The 16,717-nt window shown below is 40.7% G+C and overlaps 1 protein-coding gene across 2 annotated transcripts in view; it reads right to left on the bottom strand.

Annotated features, from left to right (window-relative positions):
* LOC117430696 (laminin subunit alpha-5-like) overlaps nt 1–16,717 on the bottom strand; it is a 63,719-nt gene that overhangs the window by 39,506 nt on the left and 7,496 nt on the right. For both annotated transcript variants that reach the window (XM_059004395.1, XM_059004394.1), the window contains exons 3-5: nt 3,893–4,010; nt 948–1,066; nt 25–195 (exon numbers count right to left, since the gene is read on the bottom strand). In XM_059004395.1, coding sequence (XP_058860378.1) covers nt 25–195; nt 948–1,066; nt 3,893–4,010 — 408 coding nt within the window. The remainder of the gene's footprint in view (nt 1–24; nt 196–947; nt 1,067–3,892; nt 4,011–16,717) is intronic.

Below are 16,717 nucleotides of genomic sequence, written 5' to 3'. Positions count from 1 at the left end.
AGTAATTTGGACAGCAATACTCACCCTCCTGGTGACGGTTGGGTCACGCAGAGCTTTGCCCATGAGGTGTCCCAGAAGGGTGTTGGTCCTGAGAAAGCGCAGTCTGATGTTGGTGGCTTTGGTGAAATTCCGCAGGACGGGTGAATAGGAGAAGTTCATGGCACCGGGTCGACCATTAACCAGGGAAACAACAATCTACAAAAACAACTCCAGGTTAAAACACTTCTACAGTAGAGAAGGTTTGCTCATCACCTGTATGGAGTATTATAAATCACATCTCCACTGGAACCTATTAGCAGCAAATACACTTACACTTTCACTGAGAGTGTGCTCTCACACGCAGAATATAGAAACAGATTAAGTACAGTAATATCTGCTAAACTATTGCATAGTGTGTCCATACATAAAACTACTGAAATTAACTGCATAAGACTCCATTGTTTTTACTAGATATGAGAACTACATTTATAAGCGGTAATTAATTAAAACATTACACAGGAACAGGCTGTGAATAAACAAGTTCACACTGATCAACGACTAAAATGAAACAGCAAATCATGTTTTGTTGTGACACATTCTGTAGCACAGGGGACTCCAACTCTGGTCCTGGAGAGCTACAGGGTCTTCTGGTTTTCATTTCAACCGAGCTCTCAGTTACTTAACTAAATCAATTATCTGTTTAATTAGTCAAGATTAACATGTGTTCCAGATCTTTAGCCATTGTTGATGTAAAGACACCAATAAAAAAACCTTCAGGATTGGCACTCTCCAGGACCATGGTTGGAAACCCCTGCTATAGCATGTACAAACAATTCCTACTTCCATGCCACTATAGTAGCCGACTTCTAAAAATAACAGAGAATATAATCTGTCTCCTCTTAGGCCAGGGACTGCTAGTTTAAGTTAGTTCAATGAAGTTCCAATCAAAGAGCTTTTTGGAAAGGTACCTCTCCGTTCTCCAGTGGGACAATCCTTGAATATTCACTGGTGCAGATGACATCGTTGTCGTTGGTAATGCGCTCAATCGTCCTCGGGCCAAACCTTTCAATGCAGTCCCTCTTCGAAGCTGAAATTGCAGTGGATTCAGTTGAAAGAACTGTAGTGTTTGGGAACCAAGACACAACCATCTCTAAAAGGATAAGCTATAAAACTTCAGTGGGGCAAAAACTTGCTCTAGTCACGTCCATTCCATCCCTATCTTCATGGAGTTTTTCCATACAATACATAACCCATACATGTTCATTACTATCATGATAGGGATTGCACAGGCAGCTAAGGGGTACAAATAGGGGAAACAGCAGGGTTTTTACAGTCTTCATTAACCAAGGAACTCATTTCCTCAGCAGGCTAATTATCCCACAGTAACTTGAACATACAGTTTATTTTAGTACGCAACTCTTCCCCCAGTCACACTACCAGCCTACCACCGCACATTGAGGGTTCAAAGATTAAAAGGGTCCTAAAATTAAGAGATTTTCTCTTATTAATGTTTACTTTTTTGATAAGCTTTCTGTGCTGTCCAGATACACGCACTCTGTATCTGGACAGAGACTCTCTCGAGCCAATGAAGGGGTTTTTCAGAAGGACTGCCTGAGCTGATAAAAACACATGTTATTATACCCATACATAGTAGTCTACCAGCAAAAGGTCCATGGAGTTGCATATGGCACGCTTATTACAAAAAACACCATTGGCTCTCAAACTGTTATGAAACTAGTATCTGCACCTACCAACTCCATGCTAGAGTTTGTGGATAATATTACCAAACAAGGGATGCTTCACTGTCACACCTTGTTCCGGATGTTCTTTGAGATGCGAGTGAAAACAAAAACAGCAGCACAAGTTTCTTTCACAAGTGGTGAGCCCACACAATAGACCCTTTACTCTGCAAAGCAGAACCAATTGAGAGAATCCTCATTTTCCACCCCTACAACCTGACAGACACTCACACACACAGTCAGAGGGTGACAGCAGATTAGCAGCCAACACCAGATCACGTTACTGGCCCTTTGATGTGCTCAACCCACAGGGATCAAGGAACAAACGGTGAGGTTTGCTCAACTGACATCAGAAACACACAACGCCCTCCGAAACACCACCTTTTCAAACACGGCAGCTATTTTATGCATAGAAATGAAAAGCAGGTAACGCACACCTTGATAGACACCAACAACAATCCAAAACAACACCCAGAACATTCCTGTAGATCAACTGCTGCACAGTTCACAGTACTGGTACATCTAAGATTCTTCTTTAAGACAGATCCTAGGATGAACAGAGTGCATGTTATACTGATTGCTTTTATTTGATATATAAGCAGGGAGAGAGCCATGGACAGCCAACATGTTACAGGGTATTGTAAATTGTTATTTTATTAGAATTTATCCAAGACACCAGGTTTAATAACGTTATTCTAAAGGCAGGGGTCTCCAACTCTGGTCCTAGAGGGCCGGTGTCCCTCCTGGTTTTTGTTCCAACTGTACCCTAAATTACTTAATTGGACCAATTAAGCTTCTAAAGTACTTAACTGGTACAATTAAGTAATTTAGGGTACAATTGGAACAAAAATCAGGAGGGACTCTGGCCCTCCAGGACCAGGATTGGAAACACCTGTTCTAAGGTATAGATTGACCTCTGGCTCAAGGGTCTCCAACTGAGCAACCAAACCCAAGTCCCTCCATCCAAGTGCTGACCGGAGTCAACTTTCTCACATTGGATGAGCTCATGACCAAATGTGTGTCCCCCTCAATTTTATTCAACTTCGAAGAGTTTTTTCCAATGGGGATAAAGCAAGACAGATTCCAGTTGCTGCCCAGGCACTGCTACCACTAGCAACATGAGCTGTAAATAATATGTGTTGGGGCTCCTTTTAGTCTATTCCCTCCGTTCACAATAATCCATCTAATTAACTTATGTCTGAGCAACACATGGAGTTCAGCTTGCTTTTCCTTAGAACAAACATGCATTCCAGTGGCGCTAAAAAACTAATAATTATTCATTATATATATATATATATATATATATATATATATATATATATATATATATATATATATATATATATAATCTTTATAATTTTTCTGATTCTATGGAGGCGCTTCCAGACTTCAGTTAATTATCAGCATTTTTCTCTGGTTCTATGATCCGGGGGCTTTATTCCCACCTGCCGTGTCGAAAATCTCCCTGAAAGCGGTTTGAACAACAAAAGGCGCAGTGTGCTTGCGGAAAATACAGCCAACAGCCAAATGCAGAATCAGCAGGGCTCTGCTCTCTTTTTCTCTCTCCCGTCAGAGAACAGCAGAGGAATTTAGCTGCTTACTCTCAGGAAATGTACAGGGACAACATTCCATAGAAGCACTTGTCAAACACAACAGCCCCCTCAAGCTCCCACAGGGCTGCGGTTCAAATAACAAGGATACTGGAGGTCCGAAGGACTTCATCAGAGAGGGATGCCAGCATAGTGCTGATGGGTTACATGATAATCTTACATTCTGCTACTCTGCAACATTTGTGCCCTGGACTATACCAGTTTTTGCATTTCAGTGGACATAGTTTCAAACAGATATCACTTGGTGAGCAGAACATTTTTATTTTTTGGCTTTCTAAGCTGTAACAGTAGAATCCAATTATCCAAAAAATATATTTTTTGCAGTATATTGCAGGGATATCCAACTCGGAGCAAGTAAATGGCAAGCTTTTGTCTCACAAGGCACATCTATAGGATTTCTCTTTTATAATAATATAATGTGGTAGATTTGTAGGGATCTCGAGTAAGAATCCAAATTCTAATCCAAAGTTCTTAAAATCACTCCACTCTAATATGTCTGTGCTAGTTGAACAAAAGTGTTTACAATCTCAGAAGGAGCCATAGATAATCAGGACTCATACTCACAGGCAAAGTACTGCCAGGGCTGGTAGGTGTCTCCAAAGTTGATGGATCTTTCAAGTACCCAGAGATCTGGCCTCGGTGAATTGGCAAACTTGATGAGCACATAGGCAACGTGGAAGAGCTGTAGGGAAAAACAAGCAGAAAGGTTAGCAGAGGCCCTTACAGTAGTGGCTGGTGTTCTGGGATACATGATTCACTGATAAAAGAATGAAATCTCTTCCTTGTTGTCGATCAGTTTCCACCTTTTTACATTTTGTCTCAACCCAAGATGTGCTGCAAAAAAAACCCCAAACAAAACACACCACCAGGAAACCACTTCTATCGATGATTCACAATAATTACAAAAGGAGAATTACCAAAGAAGAGAAATGCTACTGCTAAAGAGTTGAAGCGTACAGTATGCCTCTAAAGATCATGAAACCCAATCATCAGATCTGACGGATGCCAACACCAAAAACACACAGCATGTGAGGTTTCAGAGGCTCGTTGGTGCCCATTAACTGTACTGTAGCTGCTCCAAATATCCAGCGAGGCTAATTCCTTATTAGCGGCCTAGAGAAACACTGCCCTAGTCAGTCAGTTGTTCTTCCTTACGGTTCAGTCCCCACAAAGCTGCGTTCATCTGCTTCTTGGCAGAGCCACTGGGAGAAAACCCTGCCAGTGAACTGATGCATTCCTTCTGCATTTAAACAAAAATCTTTTGGGGTATCAGTTACTTTTAGATCAAGTCTGTCCAGTTTTGTAGGAATGGAAGTTCTTCTTATTGTATGTCTTATGACTACCTCGATTTAAATCAGCACATTTTCTTTTAAATTTAAATTGACTGCATACAGCGACAGCAGGCTAATATACTTACAGTATATTATGAATGCAAGTCCTATCTGAAGAATCAGTTTTGTAATCCTGAGATCTCAAACAGAAGGACCATTCTAGGTCACCTAATTGAGTAGTTTCATGGAGATACACACACACACACACACACACACACACACACACACACCAGCAGTGTATTAGATTAGCTTACTGGTCTACCATGTTATAAAGGAAGCCTGTATAAACCTTTACACCACCATAATGCTTTGAAAGTTTGCCGAATCTTCCAGTCTGCTTGTCACGTGGAGATGATTAAAAAGCACAGTGAGTTCTAATTAGTGCAAGCCCCCCTCACCCCTGCCCCCCGCTTGCTGGCTGCTCATATCCAGAGCCCCATCAATAGCCAACCCTTAACAGCTACCCTGCAAAGCTGGTCAATAAAAGACAACCCCCCAGCCATCTCCAAAGTGTATGCATGCTCATGACAAGTACCTACCAGCAACTGTCACAGAATAAACTACTCTTTCCTATTAATACTGTTCATGCTCTTGCTTGACTGAAGAAGCTGAACTTGTACAATACCTTGCAGCTCAGAGTGTGCGTTTCATCTAGCACAGGTAGTGAAGGTAGAGTTCAACCCACAAGACAGCCCCATGCGCGCTCATTGAAGACTACAGTATGAATAGATTGGTTACTGAAAGGCTAGTCATGGGCACAGCCAATTTTGAGTCGGCAGGTGGTACAGTACTTTTCTCTAAACTAACTAGCAGTCCCTCATAAGTCTACTTGGTATCAATAAGGGAGATTCTGTACATGCATAGAACAATAACAAGATTCATCATGAAAACTTCGTAAAACCATTTAGTAAAGAATGTTAAGTTCTTGACGTTGAGCAAAAATCTATATCAGACTAATAATGGCAAGTGTGTATCACAATGCACGTACCAGTTAGATTTTACTACAATATCCGTGTAAAGACATTACATTGTCATGGGATAACACTCCTACTGTAAGGTCACATTTCAACACTGTGGTTTACGGGAGGAAGTGTACATTGTATTCCGTAATCCGTTCGTAATAAAGTGAAGTTTTACTTCTGCAGAGGTTTACCATTCCTTAACCATTAATCCTTTAAATAACTTAAAAGGGATTGCTGATAACATCTAGAATCATATTACTAACAAGTCCTTATACATAATCAACCAAAGCCATGGTACTCTACTTTAGCACTCTGCAAGAATGTGGTTATTCAGCACGTCCTCCCTAATGTGTGCTTCTTGGTTGTTTTATTACTCAGTATGTGGCTTGGTGGCAAGTACAGCCAGTATTTTAATTTATAGGGGTTTGTGCTTGTGGCGGCTTCCAACGGCTGTACAGTGTACCAGACAAAGCAAGGTGTTTGTATTGGTGTATGAAGTACAGTCACACCCTGTACCACTGTATGATGAAATCCCATGTGTATGTGTTTTCCATGCAAAAAATCCTACATTAAAGGTCACTATCAGATAGTCCATAGAGTAAATCATAATGCTCTCTTTGCCTCCCCCAGGCTGCTTAATCCAAAAGGCATCTTGGTAACCTCATTCACTGTCTTAAAGATTTCCAAGGGCATCCTCACTCGCATTTTTTCTGGTGATCACATTGGCAGACTGACCCAGGGTCCTGTCTGGGTGAATAATTAAGTGCTTATGAGAACTGAGGAGGCTGTCGGGTAGAGCTACCGCAGCTGTGCCCGTCAATACACCCGGTCGCTCACTCCTCCGCCCCACTGTACTCAGGAATTCACCAGCAGTGCATCTTAATTGAAAGCAGCTTGCTGTGAAGCGAACCTAGAGGGTCTCTGGTTCATCCGCATGGGGAAGCATCAGGAAGCAAGCCCTAGGCTGGATTATATCAGAAAGCTTATTTAATTAGTAACCCAGGAGCACAGCATGAGGTTGTGCATGGTACGTGCTGCCACTCCCATGACCTCATCATCTTTAATGTATTATGAATCAGACAAATAAAAAAGAGGGAGAACTGTGCGAGTCCTACAGGATGTGAACATGATGGGCAACTTGGATAACACAGACCTTCCCATTCCAACAGAATTCCTCAAGTTATTTACTGATGTGGCCAGTAACTGAAATGCTTCTCTCGTAAAAAAAAAAAAAACTTTTCCATACACAAGTCAAGTACCGTGCTAGGCAAGTGCTGGGTCTTATCTGTCTGCTTGCTTACTTAGAAACATCTCTTAGGCAAATTGAAATACCACAAGAGGTAAACGGGACTATGATGAGTAAAGCTTCCCCACAAACAAATCCTCCACCATACACAGTATTGATTTACTTGAACATAAATGCAAACATTACCCATATATGTTGCTTTAGCTTGCATTGGCTCTTGCGCAATAATGAATGCCTGGAGGCAGTGTGGGGGTGGGTTCAAGGTTGACAACACAAGGCGATGGCAGAAATGCTAAACCCTATTTACAATCATGCTTTCAACATGTGCCTGCAGGTTCCTTCTTTTTATTTCAGAACAGAGGCTCCCATCCACTAGAGCAGATTAAAAGACAAGTGCAGAACAATGGCGTCCCGGAAACCACAAAATAAATCAGCAAGTGGTGTGTCAAACTAAATATATGTATATTATTAAAAGCACTGGTCTTTATACATATATTCGCCCATACCTTTCAGTTCACACGGAGCACCCAGCCTTGTTATCACGTTTCAGACGATCTGCATCACACAGTGCATTGTGTTATTTCCTAGGAATTCTTTTAGCAGTCATGTCTGTTTTTCAATAGGGCATGTTTCCAATTTGGCAGGACAAATTCAGGAGGCATGAAAAATGAATGCGTTATTCAAAAAAAACTAAAAAAGTCACAGAAATACATACAGTAGAACCTAAAAGTTACAGTATAAACTCCACAGTAATCCTGAGCACATTACTTGAAACCTTAAATAGAGTCAAAAGATGTCTAAGAGCAAAGGCTGAGGTTTCAACAGTTTAACACAACTCTCTGGCTTTTCTTTCCAATTATCACTCTTCATGTTAAAGATGCAGAACTTGATTAATATTGTACGCATTTATTAAATCATTGAAAATAAGAGGCTCAGAGTTAGACATTTCAGTCTTCTCAACATTCTCCATTGCCAATGAGTTTGGAACTTTGGGGTTCTACTGTATAAAAATATCTGTCTGATAGCTTGAAGCTTCCTTGGCTAGAGAAATTCCTAGACATCCAAGTACAATGCGGTCCTGGGGAATCGGCTTCCTTTCCCAAACCTGACTTGTGCGGTCTGTGATGTCTCCAAATCACCCTTCCCGGATCTCAGGAGTGGGTCTGGTTTGCAGAATCCTATTTGATAACATTTCACAGGCGGTCTTGAAACAGCAAGCAACACCCCTGTGCAAACACTGGGATGAGAAATGGTCTTGCACGCCGATACAGCCCTGTCAACAGGAGTTATTCATCCAGAAATAGGTAATAAAAGTTGAGTAGTCATATAAGGCCAGCAGAAAGAAATTATTACTGTGTAAACCTAACATTTTCCTGTAATACTAACGTTCATTTAATATACCTACATAATGTTTGTGACGAGACCAGTAGGTAAAATTACAGCTATTAAGCAGCAGTGCTGCTTGCCCAAAACGACAAGAAACTCCAGAAGAAATAGCAGCTTGAGTATTCCCCTGTAATTCATATCGATTTGCTGCCATCATTATAAGGTGCCTCAGGTAGTGGAAGCTAAAAAATGCTTCCGAACCAGAGACAGGTGTCCCAGAGACCTGCTCCTCACTCTCAGCCTGCAATTACAGGCTCCACCAATAGTACTGATCCACTGCAAGCAGACACTTTAAAAGAGGATTACAAAATTCCTGATGAATACTTTCCTGAGGTCTAAGATCTGAAGAACACCAATTTCCAGACTTCTCTTTAAAGGGATTAGCAACTATTCCCAACCCCCCAACCCCCTAGATCATCATTGAGTTAGATTTGTTCAATTAGATGTACTCATTAAAAATCTTGAAATAAGGATTGTGTAGGTATGGTCAAACAAAAACCTTCTGTTAATATACAACACAGCATCATCTTCGTCTTCTCCTTCTCCTTCTCCTCCCCCCCCCCTCCCCCCTCGCCCACTTTTCAGACTAATGATCTGCTGCTTTTCAAGTGCTCAGTTTTGGAGATCAGAGGAAAGGCAGATCAGCAATTCCTGGCTTCAGGAGATATTCACTTCAAAAACCTCTGACTTTTTAAAACCAAGCCTGAACTGTGGCAATTTACTTCTGATCACAGCAAATGATATGAAAGATTAAACATATTGAGCAATGTTATATATATTATATATATATATATATATATATATATATATATATATATATATATATATATATATATATATATATATAATTTAAAACCACTGTAATACCACCAGACAATGTGCACTCGGCTGAAACTTTAATCTTGTCATGCAGACATACAATTATTTAGTGCATGCTGGTTAGACCAGATAAAAGTGTGGCCCACAAATATGTGTATTCCAAAATAATTCAAACAAAACTCTTAAAGAAAAATGGCCCGTGACTGAGATCCCCGCCATGGCTAATTGGAGTCCATCAGAAAGCTACAGTACCACACGTCTGGACCAAGTCCAGGGTAGAAGAGATAACTCGCCCCCTGGAAAATAAGACAATTGTTACTTCCAGCAGCTTCCTTGACTTAATTGGTCCCTCAAGCCCTGTTTGCAGAGGCTTTGCAAGTACTGTAAAACAAATGCTGGGATCATCCAAGGCTATGAGCTCCCTGCCAAAGTATACATATAAATACCTACTGTATGTTCTTGGTGCCAAAGAGAAATCAACTTAAATTTAATGGTCTGGCCAAACAACATTGAAGGAACAAAGAAATTACACAAACATTTGACCCAAGAAATGCCCTTGTAACTAGCCATGAACTGCAAGATAAAGTACCATTCATCTTAACTGTCTTTGACAAGTGTACTGAGGTTCTCTCCTTTTTACCAGTTAGCTACTTTTGGCAACAACATTTCTGCAGCTTAAATGAGGCTCTGGACTAGAAGTCCAGCCTGTCTAAATAACAATTGCACATGTTTGTCACTCAAGGGGTACTGCACAGTCATAGAAACACCGAGGCTACTTTTTTTAGTGCCTTAAAAAGAACAAGATGACAAAAAAAAGTCAGTGATAAATGCTTTTTCGTTTTCTAAAGCAATTTGTATTGTTATGCTAAAATTGTAAACGGAACATACCGCACTGTTCTTAATCTTAATAGTAAAATTAGATAGCAGACTCCAACACAAAAAGAAAAACACATGAATACTGTAGAACGAGATTTCACAGATAAATAAAAATGTAATGCCTAGCACTGTACGTGAGCTATGAAGCTTGTCTTCCAGTTTATGGCAATAATAAAACTGAAGCAATGAATAGCACATTTATTACAGAACATAAAACCATAGCTCAACACAGCCAGAACAAGGCCGGTTCCTGTGCCAGCTACTTCACCAGTTTCTCTGTCAGAAACACCTGCGTCCAAGCAGTGCTTTCAGGGTTACTGTCAAGCAAAGTCCCTTGCACAGGCAAGCAGGCCATGTTGTGGCTTCTTGGTTGGCACTGGCTTTTACTTACCTTGTAGATCAGAAATCTGTACCGCCGCATTTTCAGAATCCACAGTTATTTTAGCAAGTGAGAACAAAAAATATTGAATTTGAGCCTGGGCACCACATTTCCCTTTGGAGGAAGCCGCGGACAGCCGTTGACACATTCAGAGTCTAATGCAGACTAACAAGCCATTTTAACCTCACCTCAAAAACACTGTAACACACAATAAATCTTAAATCTCTAGAGCAATGGGCAATTGCCAGTTGGTTATTCTTTTCAGTTGGTAGTAGTTTCAGTTTCACCACTCTCGAGTTGTGTGGCATATAAGCAAGTCACTAGGAGTGCAGGGTTCTGAGAAAAATCCAAATTCACCAGGCCTGCTGTACATCACTTGCTTAAAATGGATTCAGGGTGGGTATTCAATGGCTCTTTTCACCTTTTCGAACAGTTTGTAGAACTTGATTTTCAATTGGAAAGGAATGGCTCTGAGGTACAGCACATCTTAAGCATTTGGGTCTGGACTGTACCAGACCCAATCCTGCAGCTACTGTACAAGCAGAAACATGAGGGAGTTTGGGAAGGGAAAGGTAATGATATTTACTAAAAAGCTCTCCAGACCTCTATGGTCATTATTTTAAGGAAAGGTTAATGCTTTTTTATTATGTTTTTTTGGCTCCACATTGGCTGACACCAAGGTGGTATTTTTGTGTGTAAATTTTTAACCACTTAACCTTTCCCCCCACAGTACCAGTGAAAGTGAGTGTCTATAGTTCATGTTTTCATAATATCTTGCTCACCCTTTTCATTGTTACTGTTACTGCAAAGAAGACAAACAGGATCTAAACTTTGTGAGGAGAAACACAAAGGTAAAGGTTACTTCTAGAGCTGTCTCATAAAAGGCGCAGGCCAGATATCATCACGGCAGCCAATTCTGAGTGATGGGCTTGTAAGGAAACCTGTGATAAGGGTGTAGGGGGAAGGTTAAATGAACAGGTGGAGGGTTCAGTTTCTGAGTCTTCCTTAAATAACAGCCTGCCTCCCAGGGGAGCATGTTAAAAACCCTCACAAATGTCAAACTGACTCAGGATAGCTTAAATCAGCTACAGGATTCATACTGAAAACCAACCCAGGCATGCTAAAACTCACAAGTACTGGCATGACTGTACCCTACCAAAGAACTTGGCTGCTTTCCTTTTTCATTCACATATTTTGTATTAACAGTATTAAAAAAATGCCTTTGTTTATAAAACAAAAGTAGTCAAGTGTGCATTTTATTTTTGTGTTTAGAGCTTCTCTGTCCCTGATATTTAACAGAAAGCTGAAACATTTTTGCAGTTTCTAACACAACATCAAAATATGAAATATCCAACCGATATACAGTTTCCCAGCAGGCTTCTCTTCAGCAGATTCCCTCTTTGGGCAATACGAGCAGGGAGTTGAGGGTTAAACTCATTGTTCATGTCAGAGTTCCACCCCCACCCCCTCCCCCAGGCTTTATGGCCTGCTGAAAAGCAGTTGTTTTTGGTTCTCACCAAGTTTACCTTACAAAAAAACTGTTGTGACAACATAAATGATGATTCGCTCTGTGCAAGTCCTGTGTTCTTGACATACTGCAGGCTACTTGTTTTCTTATGAAGTATATAAATCTTAGAACACTCTCCATTACAAAACACAAGCTGGGGCTGGAGCACTACTAAACGACCGAAGCTTTGTCTTTGTAGCCATTGCCCTTTTGATTCTGTCGTCACCAGAAAACCATAAGGGTAGTAAAAGACTTTTGATTCTGTCATTACCAGAAAACCATAAGGGTAGTAAAAGACAGATGGTAAGAAGCTATATAGCCTGGAAAGGTAAATCAGACAATCCACTCATATTAAAATCAGACTAAGGTTCAGGGTTCAGACTAACAACAATATACAGGCCTGCTAAGAATGGACAAGCGTATACATTCTAAAAAGACTTTGGTACAGTGTCATTCTTGAAGGTGCTTCAAAATACTAAAGAGAAGAGTAAACACCACCATTACAGGCTCAAGTCAATTAAAAACTGAAAAGGCATGTCTGTGGTTCAGACATTAACAGGATCCAGGCCCACACAACAAGATCATAATAAAAGATGGCAAGTCAGAAAGCCCGTTTGTCTGCAAGGGAGGAACAGTCTGAAGTCTGAAGCATCTGAAGATTTTGCAAAGAGGGAAAGAGAACAGTTTCAACATCCACCTTCCTTAATACTAACCCTCATCTACTACACCAAGGAAAAAACAAAGAGGCTAAGTACAATACTTCAAACCTATACGCCATTAAACATACGCCCGTCGTAACAAGGACCACCCAGCACCTAAAGCTTAGGGAATTCAAAACATCCAGGGCAAAAGACAAAAACAATAAGAGGCCTTTTTACTTTCTACATGTCAAGAACAGTACACACTGAACTCTGGTATGGGGATAGCAGACTAAAGCTTAGACAATGTACATTGACACTGGGTAATATCAATCAGAGGTAGATTTCCATATAATTTATGGGAGACCTCCCACATTCCTATAAAATCACATACTAAATTGTGATGGACTTTAGCATGGCAGATTGATGGCCTCTCAGTGTTGTAACTTGCTCTTGACAGGCAATTAGGCAATACCCAGAAGCCAAAAATGGTGGGAGGCGTCTTCACAAGCAGAATGCCACGTATGGACAGTAAAAGACTCTGGCAAATGTTTTTTTTTTTGTTCTTTTCTTTTTTTAAATGGTATTTTCTTCTGAACTAAGGTAAATAAAAACACCTAAAGTACAAGCATTCTCTAATCAAATGTGTGCCTTCCTTTTATCCAACCATCTCCCGAAGCAAAGTTTAAACAGTCTGAGAGTTTCCTTCAGCGGTTCAGGGATGCCTGTCCCAAGGTTTAGACGACCCTATCCATAAATCAACGTTTGCACTGGAGTAAAATAAACTCTAAAACGACCCAGCAATCAATGTGGATGGGGGGACACAGTAAGCCAGAGCACTGTGCCTGAAAGATGTAGAATCTTGCACAGTCATTCTGGGGGCCTGGTTATTGAACAGAGAGGGGTAATTGTTTTGCAATTTACATTTAGAAATGTGAAATTCCATAGTTTCTCAATCAATAGTCTATGAGATGCAGCAAGTAGAAGTGCTGATAATAATTCAAAGTTGAGTTACTATAACCAACCGATAGCGTAATATCCTTTTGAAAATGTATAATAATTGTTACTTATATTAGAATATTATGGATGAAAATTAGTCAATTAATGGGTTTCAAATGCAGTTATAAAGCGATTGCTACACCATTCATCATTAAATGAAAAGACACTTGCTTGTTGCTAATATCTAATAAGAAATTCCATATTTTGTGTTTGGTGTCCCAATATTTTGTGAGCTACAGCTAGCAGCTCCTGCATGGGCTAGTGAGGCTGGTTTGAACACACTTCAAAGGTTACAACACATTTTAAAGAATTGTGGGTTGAAGTATGCCCTCCTTATCTTGAGTATTGAAGTTACTAAATATTTATTATTTAAGTCCTTGGACCCTGACCCTTTAAACAACAGAGGGTCCCACGGATACACAGAACACTTTGGAGGTCTTTGATTTGCAGTCACAGTGGAAACAAAAGGGTCAATCTGAATTCTCAGCACACTGCCCTGGGTAAATACTACACAAGGGCCAATTAAGGAAACATTAGCTCTTGGTTTAACAACTTTTTTGTCTTGTTTTTTTTGTCTTGTTTAAAGAGCAAACAGGTGGTGCTTTAAGAGCACGACATGCTTATCTTGGGAATTACCTCCTCAGTTCAACACTGTAAAATCCAACCAGACTGCAACATCTCACCAGAATGAAAAGGTCAGGTCCTTCTGAGCACTTACTTTCTGAGGGTTAAAATACTGGAAATTGCTGAATCACTATGAAGATTGCATGTTACCTAAGTTTTCTCAGTTATTCAGTTATTAAAATGCATGTGAATTATGGCAGCCTGACTATCACTAAAGTCTGAGAGCTACAGCCCCACATTCACAAGGGCAGTGTAAAGTATTTAGCACCAACAGGTACTATTCATATTACCCACTTCATACAAGAAGCGCACCCACATTTAACAATTATATTATATCCCTTAACCCGGGATAGGTGCAAGGTGCTGTAAGTGGTACTAAATCACAAAAAAAAAAAAATCATGTCTCGAGGCTGATGATTCATATATTGATTTTAATAACTGTTTAAAAAAAGCATGGCCACAAGCCAATACAACAGGTTTGATCCTGACACACAGGTGAACACCGATGTCTGACTGATAATATACAACAGGTGCGATCCTGACACACAGGTGAATGCCAGTGTGACTAATAATATACCTTCAGCCAACAAGACTGGGTTTAAGCGGTGGAATCTGGCACCTGTACTGGTAAAATGAGTAAGCAGAACAAGGGAATAAGATATCATTAATGCGCTTATCTTATTACAACAAACATTTCAAACAGAATGTCACTTTTCCCAGTGAACGTCTGATTAAATCCTTCAACGCCAAGTGATCTTATATAGAAAAACAGAGTGCCACAGGATAACTAATTATATAATGAGAGTGTCTTCGTAACTGGAAAATAAATCAAAGTGGGCATAGGCATACACAGATCAGTTTACTGCTGTTTTGAGTGGAGCTATCTTTTCTAGACCTGCATACAAGTCTACAGTGTTGAAAGAATGACAGTATATCCTACAGTACATCCTATCTGTGACTGTCATGCCATCAACTCTGCACCTTAATCCTCCAGCCTTGTGGTTCATTTTTTCTCTTGCTTTAGTCTCAAACCTCTCCTATTAAGGCTGGGGCTGCGGAGTGCAGCCAAGCTCATTTTCCTGCTCAGTAAGCATGATGAAAGAGCGAGGGGTTGGGAGAGAGAGAGGAGCTCTGACAAGACGGCTACAGTTCCTGTCCTGACAGCGAGGTATCACAGGCCCTGTACAGTGAGAGCTTTGTAGGCCCCTCCTTTGCAGGGCCGCTCCACATACCAACACCATGATACCCCAGCGATGCTTCTTGAAAGGCAGAACAAAGCCCATACTATCTGTAGGTGTGTGTCACCATGTGTACATTGAGTATGTTAGACTGTTTTGAACTAAATACATTTCTGCTTTTTTATGCATGTTGTTTTACTGTATGCGGGTGCTTTAGAGGTCAGGGTCATGTATCGGTTAACATCTCTCCCCCCCCCGTCACACTAAATAGCAGGCTTTTCAAATAGCGATGCCATCAACAATCCACACAGAGTTCCCAGTCCATACACATGCACTGCAATGGCAAACCGTGAGAACTGGCAGGGTGTACAGATCGCAATCAGAAATGTGTGCGTTAACGGAACAAGAGGAAACAGCAATGAAACGCAGAACAAGGGTGGCTGCTTTAATGTTGTACGCAGCTCAAATGAAAGTACAGTAAGGAGAGGTTCAATCACAGTTCAGGAAGTCTTGTCCATTAAGAAATACAACTGAGAAAAGGGAAGTGCATATCCCCACTAGAACCAAGCTTGGAGATGTTATTACTTCTGTAAACGATCCACTTGTTGAATGGAGGACCTGATTCTGGAACACTGAACAACAACTGCACACACTACCACTGATGCTATAGTGATACGATGAGCTACTGGTCTGGTTGACTCTGGTATGATTTAGAAATGAATGACAAAATCTTCATTGGGTTAAAAGGAAGACAATGAGGCAGATACTTAAGGGAGAGTGTTCCAAGTCTCTTTAAAAACATAATTATGGATTCATCTCAATACTCAAAAAAAGTTGGTCAGGTAGATGTAGGAGGCTTTGCAGGGTCAATATATTTTATTGTTGCAGTTTAGCTCTGGGTGTCGAAAAACAGCTGCAGTGGACGGGGTTAATTAAATGGACAAACAACACAACCTGTTCTCTATCACAGAGCAATGCTTGCATTGCAGCACGTATGCACTCCACAATCTACCTCAATTTGGAAATACACATTGCTTCATCTTATGGCAATTCTCCAGGGGACAGTATGGAAAGGAGCCATGTTATGACTACTTATTTGGCGTTGCTAGCTAATACTTGCTACTCTCTCATTCCGTCTGGCTCAGAGCACTCGCTCGAGCTTCAAACAAATGTTCAGTTGAGGTCTCCCATGCAAGAGATTATTCAGTAGGATAAGAAAATCCGGGTCTCTGCCTTCAGGGTGCTGGATTTGACCTATACATTACAGCAGACATTATGTTCAGTATATCCACCGATACGGTACCATGACAAAAGCAGCAGACATATAACCTGCCTGAAGTCAATGGAAATGTTCAAAAGGTATTTGGAGTGGAACTCCACATCACTCAGCAGAACTCGGGCAGGCAGAGGTTACCCCACTAACATCAGATTCTCTTTGGAAATC

This window comes from Acipenser ruthenus, chromosome 29, assembly GCF_902713425.1.
Source record: "Acipenser ruthenus chromosome 29, fAciRut3.2 maternal haplotype, whole genome shotgun sequence".
NCBI classification, from domain to species: Eukaryota; Metazoa; Chordata; class Actinopteri; order Acipenseriformes; family Acipenseridae; genus Acipenser; species Acipenser ruthenus.
The sequence above is the reverse complement of the archived record's forward strand: the minus strand, read 5'-3'. Positions and strand labels throughout refer to the sequence as shown.